Source organism: Dermacentor silvarum, chromosome 1 (assembly GCF_013339745.2).
Source record: "Dermacentor silvarum isolate Dsil-2018 chromosome 1, BIME_Dsil_1.4, whole genome shotgun sequence".
In the NCBI taxonomy this organism is placed as follows: Eukaryota; Metazoa; Arthropoda; class Arachnida; order Ixodida; family Ixodidae; genus Dermacentor; species Dermacentor silvarum.
Genome location: NC_051154.1, coordinates 212,974,010 through 212,985,593, shown reverse-complemented (window position 1 = coordinate 212,985,593; position 11,584 = coordinate 212,974,010). Strand labels below are relative to the sequence as shown.

The window sequence follows — 11,584 nt, the reverse complement described above, 5'->3', positions numbered from 1 at the left end:
CCGCGAATACACGCAAAATGCCTCGAGCGGCCAGTCGCGCGGCATTTTGCGTGTATTCGCGGGCTGCTTTCAGGCCCGGAAAAACCGTTTTATGTAGCACGTATTGAGCAACAGAAAACTGTAAGGAGAGTTTTTCATGTTGCTCTACAATTTTCTCATTGACACTTTTCATTTAATTATAATATTTGAGAGGTTGGTTAATTAATTAACACTAATTATGTAATTAGGCGGAGTGCAAAAAGTAATCCGAGTATCCCCAAGCGACGGCAAACATTACCCTGGCTCTGTTGAGCTATGTCGCATCTGCATATTTTTAAATATTGGTGCGTGATAGTTGGGACGCGCTGTATATATATATATATATATATATATATATATATATATATATATATATATATATATATATAAAGTCGACAAGCCTTGATGTCAGCCGCAAGAACACGTACACCTGTAAAATAAACTTGTTTGTTATTAATAATGTTCAAATATTGCAGCCCTATGCGCTGATTGAGCTGTCTCTTGTGGAGGAGGACTCTCGTCTCTCGTTAATTAAAATAATCATTGGTATCTTTAACACGCATTGCAAAGAGGGTGTAGGCGTTTTTTTTCTAAACCCCTCTCTTTTCGTGAAGTAAGGATGTCACTGACATTGGAAAAGAATGCATCCGTGAGAGCTTCGATTCGCCGCCGAACGTCGCGGATCGCAAGCAAATGATTGCGTAGCGGGGGGGCCAATCGACGCCTGCGGTGTTAGTTGTTCGAGGCTATTCTTGCGTGCATTGTTTACTGCAAGCCAACAACGACACCACCACCCGTTCTCGCAGAAAGAGGTATACACAAGAATAAAACGGCGCCCGCACAGAGGGGGGAGCGCCGCCACAAAGCAGCCGATTGAAGAAAGACGCTCGCGTACAGCCGCGAGCAGCGGGAGCAACCGCAGAAGAAAATGATTCGCGTGCCTACGCCGTCACATGCGAGGACGGTCGCGGGTCATTGCGTCGCCTCCGCATCCACTCAAGCGGGCCGCGAATGCTCCGAGCCAGTGCGGGCCAAAGACGCCCCACGCGGAAATGAATGTCTCCGATTCCGGAACTGCCCGGGGCTGCCACGCTTATCTCGCCCGAGGAGCGTTTTAGTGGCAAATAATGAAGGGGCTAAGTGCTCCGCTCGGAGCCTATAGACGAGCGGCCCGCAACGCGCGGTTCTCTAAACAACCAGGTTGACGCCGCGTTGGCAATCGCGCTTGTTTTCCAACGGGCGGCTAAACCGATGTCGAATCGTTTAGAGCGCGCGGCGGAGGAGAGCGCCCACGACGCTGCCGCCCCCTTGTAGTGAAAACGACCAGCGAAGGACTGTCCGTCTGGCTCTGTATGGGTGGCCCGTGGAAGGGCTGTAGAATGAAAAGCGCAGGCTCTGCAACTCGCATCGCGGTTCGGTAAGAATGGAGTAGTGTCGAATGGTAAGGCAACGGCTGTTTCGAGCTACGAAACCGCACGGGGACCCATGTCCGAACGCTTTGTGTTTCAGAGCATGAAGTCTTCATGCTTGCGCCATACACGAGTTTCACATTTGCATCTACACAATCATCCAAGTATCTGGAGCATGGGGATGCTGAAGCTTTCCTGACGCATCCCTTCGTATATGTCACGCTGGTATAACTTTGGTTAGCGCGATTACAATATATTTTAGGCCAAATTGCAATGGTTACTAATGGACGACAGCGCTAACACAAAATAGTAATGCGCGGGTATCTGTCTCTATTTGTGTGTGCGTGCATGCGTGTCCTCTCATCTGCATGCTCAGCTGCAACTACTCGCAGACAGATTCATTATTTCAAGCACGGCTTAAGTCTTTAGAAGTTGCAAATACACATGTCTAATTAGAGTTGTTAACTTTGTCAACTGTGCTTTTTTAGTTCATTTTTCCTTTTGTATAATGAGTTCTCTTGTACATTTAAAGCGATATTAAAGCGTTGCCATCCTTTAGTTATTTTGGCCTCTTTGAATAGTTGGACGATCTCGCAGCTAGAATGAACAGTGGCCCATACCTAGTGACCCAAGTTGTTTGCTAGCTCGTGCCACTAGATAAGTGCTGGGCACTGTCTTGCCGAGCAGAAAACATAGACCACCTGGCATGTGCCCGAATAGACGACTTGCTGCTGGCTGCTGTCTGGCCTAGTAGACAACTTGAGTCACTGTGTATGTGCTGGCATGTGCTCGAACAGACAACTTCGGCACGGCGTATGTGACATTGTCACGTGCCCATTCTTGGCCATTCCGACAGAATATAGATGCGCCAAGGTGACGCAAGGGGGGTATCTAGCCTTAAATATGTTAAAGCGATAGCGCCCCATCCGCAACATACACTTCCACGTCGAGTGCGGCCTCTTGATGGATAGCCATTGCTATGAAGTTGCATCCAGGATACTATAGGATAGTGGGAGTTGCTACGGAGTTTCAATTTGAGTGCAGTAATCACAACAAGATATACTGTGTCGTGGCATCATTCGGCATGGCGATTGGAAGTGGCACTGCCACTTCGTGTGGCTACTGATGGGCCCATAATATTTCGCGATTCACGCATGGCATGGGTATATGCAACAGGTTATGCAAGAAAGCTATTACTGACTTTGACAATCATCTTCGATGGTTTTTGCCCCCAATTTTTTTTTCGGCCGGTCACTTTAAACGTGGTTTGAACGAGAGCAGGAAGCCAAGTAACACGCTACAGGCTGCTTCTCACGAGTAGCATAGCTCATGAACGTTGGAAGCTCGGCTCGTATACATATGGTCTGAAGGCTGAAGGTGCTGGCTTGGCAGGTAGGTATCAGCCGCAAATACACACATCGTGGGAAAATGCAAAAGCAGGTGGCATGGCCTATTTCATTACTACCTATAAAGACAAGTTAGTTAGACACTGTAGGATCAGAGGACACGCCACCTCCATCCCAAATTTGAGGCTTCTCGGTGGAGCAAGAAATTATCAGCGAGACTTTTTTTTTGGAGCAGACCAACGGAATAATGATATTGCCACCAGTGGGCAATTAAATCATGCACCTGTTTCTCGCAAAGCGAGGAAAGCTAACAAAGCAAAATCTTTACCAGAATACATTTTTTGTTTACGCTCGTGCTGAAAAATAGAAGTACACTATTGCGATCGACTGTTCAACACCATGCTTAACCAATATCGTGCGAGAGTCAACCGGACGGCAAGCCATCTCCTTATAACGACATGGAGCGACGAGACCTTCGAGAACGAACGCCCGCGTACGCAGCTCATCCTTGTACGAATGTCCTCTGCTATAAGCCCTTCTCACAAGCACGACACAGACCCTGCCCCGGTTAACTGGGGGGCCAACTTCTCGGCCGATTGCAGATGATCAAGAACGCGTGCAACTATTAAGCGCACCGGTGGCGATGGTGCGCATTGTTCTAAGCGCGTAAGCGCTTATTTGGCTCCCCTACGCACGTTTGGTCGACGTTCGTATATGTAACACCGAATATGTTGTAACAACTTAAGTTTTACGCCTGTATGATGAAGCTGTTTAATATCTTGTGCTCTTCTATTAGCAGGTTTGTGTGCATTGAATACACATGCGAACTCAACTGTGTATATGCATGGAGGGTGTACCAGCTATCATGTACCTAATTTTAAAATAAAGCGAAGTCTGTGTGGATTGGTTTCATCTATGTGGATGAAACTAAGCATTTTTCTGAAGAAGCTTCCAGTATGCTTCATGTTCTTCCTAATTAATTAATTATAATTCGTAAGGAACTAATTTTCCATTTGTTAAAATTACGAACGTCATGTCAACGCAAGATGTCAGAACACATTCGATAACATAAATTTTAATTGTCTCCGGCCCTCTATCTTCTGCGCCGCTAATTTTGGGAACAGAGAAATCGTTCTTATCGGCAACCACTGCACCGATTTTGATCAGGTTAGTTGAATTTAAGAGGAAAAGTTAAAATCTAGTAACTCTAACAAGTGGATTTTAAATTTATGCCATACATTTTTATCATTTCTGGAAAATTGTAATATTTCGAAAACCTCGAGTATCAAGTCTACAACTACAACTCTGTAACTCAGTAACAAAAACAATATCACAATTCTATAAGTTGCGTCCAATAATACATCTAAAGCGCAAAAATTGATGCATTATACACCGTTATAAAATACACCACTAACTTGTCAGTAGGACTCTTGCAATCGTTCCGCCTGAGCCTCCTGTGAGTTGAGATAGGGGGTGTGTCACAAGGTGTCGAAGAGCCGCGTGTCTCGCATGAAGGCAATCAGCAGTCGCTGCACTCTCTTCCTGATTGTCGCGGGCCCTCCGGGGAAAACGACGTCTTCAAAGGACCTGTGCGAAAGACTATTCTTTTGCAGGCTGTCGACCATCGCTTTTCTTTCTGTGTCGAACTGCGGGCATAGCCAAATGAAATGTTCGATGTCGCCGATATCACCACAGAAGGCACAGAGTGGGGAAGCACATCATCCAGTATTGAATAAACAAGCCAGGGTGTACGCGAAGTCGGTTTCGATGCGTTACAACAGCGTTGCATCTTCGCGAGCAAGTCCATGGGTCACACAGGCTTGGTGTGGAGTCTTGTGGATCGCCTTAAGGTGATTGCGGATTGCATCTTTAGAGTTCTGAAAGATGTTTGGCGCTCTCACTTTTGGGACGAATGTCAGTGCCAGGCCTGCAAGAGCCGGCTATGTATGCCATGTACGCCAGGCTAACCCCGCCTGCTGCACCACCACCACCGCCATTACCACCACCTTGGGACTCTCGCAAAACCCTCAAAATTTGTGACAATTTAACGTAATATGTTAATTCATAAAACAAATTTGTCAGCTCGAGATGCTTTAGCAGGTGCAGTTTACAGAACTGCGGTTTTGGTGAGGAGTTAAGGATTTGTAACCTTCCTGCCTATACTTTTTTTAACTCGCCGATTTCCGACAATTTTTGTAAAAAATTAAAGCCCTAAATTGAAAATTCTGCTTCCCGCAGTCACTAGAATTCATTTTTCTCTTTGAAATGCAACAAATGTCCACTCAAACTGGTCAGAGTTGGCCCTGAGGTAAAGCTTTCTTTTAAGAGAAGGTACGCGAAATATGAAAAAGGTCACCCGGCTTCCCTCCGGCGTGCCGCAACAGTAGGACTCTAAAAACACTTCAAAGGAACTAAATGCGCTCCACGCCTAACATAGTGGTGCCATAAGGACTCCCATTGACCGGGAGTCTATCTTGGCATGGCCTCAAAACTCCTGGTAGCGACAAAGCCTCGCGTCTGAGCGCATGACAGTTTGTGACATCGGTAAGCAGACTGCCAAAGCCAGGTTATCAAGAATCGCATGAGCGCGCTATGGATTTGCCGCGTAAGGCTAGCACAAACATGGGCATGAATGTAGCATCCACCTCGATGAAATCCAACAGATCATAATGTATGACTGAAATGATCAATTACACGGACGGAATTAGTCCGTTCGCCGTGCTTTTGAGAGCAGAAAGGATCAAGAGGCATAATGCGAGGGGAAAAAAATAACATGTTGTTCTTTTGAACACTGTAATGCTGAGAACTGTAATGTGTTGAACTTTTGAACACTGAATTTGAACACTAATGTTTAGAGGTCAAGGCGCGAATGTTGCGCTCATCATTTCTCGGTCAATGTACTGCAGGCGAAAAATACCTATTAATGACAAAGCAGCTGTTATAGCGTACGACGTAATGTGCTGTCTCAACTTGTAGAACTGGTTGACTCTTTGAGCTAGAGGACTTCATCGAAATTTAGAAGAAACCTGAGCTGCCTGAGCTGCGTCGTGATATTTGTGAAATGATATTTTTACGTGACTTCCGTCAAATTACGCTGCCAGGAACATTATAGTCGGAGTCGCGTGCCAACAGAATGGCCAGAAGGGTCGCGTTAGTTGTTACCTGTAGCGGTGGCTCGACCGCGATACACGTCGTTTCTAGGGGTGGTTTTCCCACTCATAGAAACCGAACGCGTACTTGGAGCTCTTACTGGTGTAAATTTATGCGATTTGATGGCACCCTCCAGCCGATCACTATTCAGGAATCATGACTGGCGATTTCTTTTCAGGTTGAAGCTTAACTAGAAAATGGTGAAAATCCCGAAGGCAGCAGACCTTGGGCCCGATTCACAAAGCTTTTCTTTCGTAAGTTCGCTTTGCCATTGGCTGGCCGTTTTCGCTAATGATATGTCTGGCATACGGATTGGCTAAAATTCTTTCTTACGAAAAATTCTAGCGTAAGAAGGCTTTGGGAATTCGGGCCCCTTGTTCGGATCGCTCGCGAAAAGATCCCGCTTAAAAGAATAAAGTGAAGGGAGGTTACTTGAACTGAGACAATTCTCGAAAGAGAATCGGATCGCGGAAAGAGCGTCCCACGCCTCTAGATTACAGTAATCCGGTGACACTGGGCTCAGCTACCGCGTTCTGCATGGTGAGCGATATCGATCAGGATAACCGGCTACCGCAGACACGAAGCTTCGCCGAAGAAGGGGTGGAACGGTGCTGACCCTGACAGGCGCGTGGCGGCAGCGTCGCCTGCTGACCCTTAAGGCGGCCCCCCCTCCCCCGCCGACCTTGCCTCGTCACCCACGACCGGCGGCCGTCGCCGGCGAGACGCGCCGTCGGCGCCCATTGTTTCCGGCTGGCTCCGTTTCACTCCTCGTTCCATGTCCATTCACACGACCGCGGTGCCGGCACGAGGGATACGCCGTTCTCCCAGCACTGGGTGTGTGGGCCACCCGGAACTTTCTCAGGCCTGTCGGCGTCATTAGCGCTCTCGGAGAACACGGGCGTCGAAATGCTCATTACGACCAGCGGCGCTCCACACTCGGCTGTGTGCCGCGCATATGCATCTCCCGCGACCGCCCAGAGATCTGCTGCTGCCTGATGAGCGCGCGCTGTCACCGCGCGGTGATGTACGCGCCGGAGGAAACGAGCGAATAAATTGGTGGCGCTGAAGGGGGGGGGGGGGGGGATGAGGACATGTGTAGGGACGAGTTCTCTGATGCGATGAAGGAGGTGGGGAAGGTCCACTCTCGTACAGTATAATGTCCAGCGCAGAACCAGACTGTGGCGCCGCGCGGGAAACGGTTGAAACGCAAAATGCGACCGCAGCCTTCTAAATGGGCAATCTTGTGTTTCAAAGGAACGCGTTCGCTGCAGAGTAAAGGACTTCGCGTGTCTCACTGCCGGCCACGGCGAAGCGATGAAAGCTGCGGCGTGCACGGGGCCGCACGCCCGGCGCGCGAATCGTGCTCGTTTATGATTGTTTACACACGGATGCTTCAAGCATGTGCGTCATCGCTCAGGCCCCTTATCGAAAGAAGGTTCTTACGCTAAATCTGGTCGCGAGAGAAGATTCCAACCAATCATGATGTTGGCCATATTATTAGCGAAGGTGGCTGGCCAGTGGCGACAAGCACTTTTGACCGAAAAGCTTCGTGAATTCGGCCCCAGTTTTGGACCGGCGCGAGATTCTGAACTATACAAATCACGAGTGCCCGCCTCTAATTTACTGTGGCAATGACGGTGCTCGATTAAAAAAAAAAAAAAAGAAGAAAAACCCGGTCACCGAAGCGTGCGTGCGTTCTCCGCTTGGGAGTCCCGCCGGCGGAGGCCCACATTCGTGTTTTCCTCGTTTCGTTCGAGACTTAAGCCCCTCCTGGATATATATATATATATATATATATATATATATATATATATATATATATATATTGGCTCGTGCGGCGCGTTTTTGTTCACGCGTCCTGAACATGAGATGACCTGGAACGCCGTGCAGAGCGCCTTCTGCGTTCAACACTCGCCAAGTGTGGGAAAAAGGCTCGCCACTGAATAGAAGATATCTGAAGCTGCGCTTCACTGGTTGGGTCTCTACCGCGCCTTTAATTGTGACTTTACTTCCTCTGCCTACTTAGTTACTGACTTCTTTCATTGGTTTGTTATTGCTGTCGTTGTTGACGATGATGATGATCTTGTGATGATGAAGAAAAAAAATGCCTGTACAAGCACTGATGTTACGTGTGTATAACAAATGCCCATGTGGTCTTGAGTAGTGCGCTTTTGCAAGAAATCATCCATGAATTCATCACTTCACATCAATGATGGTATCATAAGCCGACACATCGTATTTTAGGGGATTCGTAAGCTTTATCATTGCATTTGCACTGTATAAAAATAGGGCGGCTACGAGGCAGGACCATTAGTTGAATTAAGTAGCTGTCAGTAGAGCTTTTTTGTTGCCGCTGGCCATGTGTCGTGCCAGCGATTGTGCTTGCCGCCACTTCACATTTACCCATCAGCGTTTACAAGCTTTACACACTTAAGTTGTTGATGTGTATGTGCGTTTTTTATTTTTTTGAATTTTTCTCATGTGGCTAGTTCTCATACGAGCTTTTTTGTGGGTGTTTACATTATAAGTTCTCAGTCTTTCTAGGCGATACGGGAAATCTCTCTTGAGCATTCCGTGTCATGGCTTTTGTGTAGGTTATTTTTCATCAAGAGAAATCGTGACATGGTCCCGTCGTTACATTGCCTTCGCGAGACCTCATGTGCATTGATAGTGTGGTTGTGTGAACAGACCCGGAATTCTGGCAACAAGTGCATCGCTAGCAAATAGTTAACCGCAGTAAAGGAGCATGTATTGAACCAGTACAATAGGTAAAAAGAATGAGAAAGATGGCTATTCAAAAACCTCTTGCCTGTTTTAACTGCGAGACCAATTGCATTCCTGTTCAATTTTTCGTCAAACTCAAGGCTAGATCACGACTTTAACGAGCGCTAATATAGTTTTAATGCTGCTTTCTCTCTTATACTGTTCTCATTGTACTTTTATGCAGTGAAGTTTGAATGTTGCATGAATAACGAACGTAAATACCCGCGTGTTTATTTCTTCCTTCCTCTGCTTGAAATAGCGATTTTGGTTTTATTTTGTCCAGAGATTACAGTGTAAAAATGAACTCTCTTCTTAATCTATATGTATATTTTTTGCTCTAAGCCAAATGCACTGAACAACACTAGTCGTATCGTAATTCATTCATTCATTCGTTGATCGCAGCCAAGGTGAGCTTCGAGAAGCTGACCAATCTGGACTTCGCGGGCAGCGCCTACTACACGATCCGCAACCTGTCGCTCTACGAGTGCCAAGGCTGGTGCCGCGACGAAAAGGAGTGCGTCGCCGCCGCCTTCAGTTTCGTGCTCAACCCGCTGGCGCCTCAGCAGGAGACCACCTGCCTGCTGCAGAACAGCACGCAGGCGCGCAAGCCCACCGCCAGGCCACAGCGGGCCGTCAACCTCTACTACCTCGTCAAGAACCACATACGCTCCGGTCAGTCACATTGCGCGCCCAGAAAGTAAAACCATTGCAGTGCGCAGAAGTCACGTTACAATGCGCGTAGAGAGAGCGGCCCTCGCCAGCGCCAACAGCTTGGGTTCACGTTCTCTCGTTCGCGTGCGCAGAGAAAATCTGCGACCGGCTATGGTCGTTCGAGCGGTTCCCGAACAAGATGGTGCGCGGCCACGACACGGCGGTGCTCTTCACGGCAAGCAAGGACTCGTGCCTGGCGGCCTGCCTCAACGAGGACCGCTTCGTGTGCCGCTCGGCCGAGTTCAACTACGTCACCCTGCAGTGCCACCTGAGCGACGTGGACCGGCGGTACGCGGGCGTCCAGGAGAAGTACGGGGACGCCATCGGCGTCGACTACTTCGAGAACGCCTGCCTCGAAGGTTGCCCCCCATTCTTTCTTACCTCCTATTCCTTCGGTAGCCTTGCTGCTACTTGCGATTGCGCTACAGCCGACGGGCTTGTTGCACGTCTCAGACGTTCATGCGCGCAAGCTTTCTCCAGTAAAAACTAGACATGCGCGAAACATTTCTTTGTAGCTGGACGAGCACGTTTTGGTTTGACCAGTTTTGTCTGTAAGCGCGAATAAAACCTAGCGAATATAAAAAGGCACACGTGGTAGAGTGTCACCGTTTTGCCTTATTGAAACGGTTGTAATATAAGCCATAACCACGGAACGAGAGCAGTCTTTGGGAAACGCGCGGGGCACATGTTTGCTGGTTTTCTGAAGACTTGCTTTGCTAGTTCTTCTTGAAATACCAAACTAAACTTAAAAAAATAAAGAATAATAAAGAAGATATGAAAATTGGTTCCGTGGTCCACCTCCGCCACCAGGAGCAGCAGTTGGTCCACTCATTTCATTGTTTCTAGAAACGAGTATCGACAAGAACGCGTGCGGCTGCGCCGCAGTGATTGATAGGTATGCGGCAAAGCCCGCTGCACCTAACTTGAAAACACGCGTGTAGAAAAGGATAGATGTCGGAAATTGATCCATAAACTATTTTTATTTGTAGCATAGATGAAAATAATAGCTTATTTATTCTATGCCGAGTGTTTCTGCGAAGGCTTTAAACAATTTCTAAAATTCTCCGTGGCGAAAGCACAATTCTAGTCCGTGAGCTGGTCCCCTCAAAGAGGCGGATATTACTTGCACGAGAAACCTAAATGTGTAATAGACTAATAAAATTTCACTAATTATGTAACCAACTGATTACGTTACGGAACACATTGCAATTTACAAACTGTAGGCGGTGAGGCTGCAAGGCATATCCACTTGAAAATAATTATGTGGATGACACCATTTTCGCTATATGCGCCATCAAACTTCGGGTTAAAGTGCACGGCCATTGCACTTAATTGTTTAAGAAAACGCTATTTTATGCATTGAAGCACATACGTAACTGGCCCGCCAATGTATTCCTTCGCAAAGTTCGGTAATTATTGTCTCGAAACTGGTGTCATCCTGAGAATGCTTTCCAAGTAGATCCACCTTGTGAACTCTCCAGCTACAATTAGTAAATTACAATATGTGCCGTAAGGTATTTAGATAAACCTTAATTAGTGATTTTTTTATTATTCAGTATGGATTCCGAGTTTTCGTGCAAATAACGTCCGCCTGTTTGAGAAACCCAGCTCAACGATTAGAATTGTGCTATTTACCACAGGTGATTAAAAAGAATTGTTAAGGTCTTCGCAGAAATATCCGGTAGATTGGATAATAATGTCAAGGAAGAGCAATGTGTGCAAGAAACCATTGCGCATCACCCTTGGAATTTTAATTTTTAAAGGTAAGGCTTGTTATTGCCGCAGGAGACTTGCATTGAAGCCTGCTGCTGCGGCGTCGAGTACGAAACATTGTCATTTTATTGTAAAGCATTGATATCTTGATATATTAACAGGTTTTCATGTTTTTGAGGCCACTTTCAAAGGATGAGACTTGTCTTTAACTTAATCTGCATTAAAAGAAGTATTGCGTACAGTTAAACAGATATACCGGGTGTCCCAACTATCATGCACAAAGATTTAAAAATATGCAAATGCCACGTAGCTGGACAAAAATAAGGTAATTTTGTTTGCCGTCGCTTGGAGATACTGAAACTACTTTTTGCATCGGGCACAATTACATAATTAGTCTTAATTAATTAATCAACTTCTATAATATATAAGTAGATGAAAAGCGTCAATGAGAAAATTGTAGAGCAGCATAAAAAA

General features: G+C 46.7%; 1 protein-coding gene across 1 annotated transcript in view; it reads left to right on the top strand.

Moving 5' to 3' along the window:
- The window catches only part of LOC119436850 (uncharacterized), a 56,748-nt gene that overhangs the window by 6,676 nt on the left and 38,488 nt on the right, over positions 1-11,584 (top strand). Inside the window, exons 2-3 of the mRNA XM_049659978.1 lie at positions 9,089-9,358; positions 9,490-9,756. Of these exons, the coding sequence (XP_049515935.1) occupies positions 9,089-9,358; positions 9,490-9,756 (537 nt within the window). The remainder of the gene's footprint in view (positions 1-9,088; positions 9,359-9,489; positions 9,757-11,584) is intronic.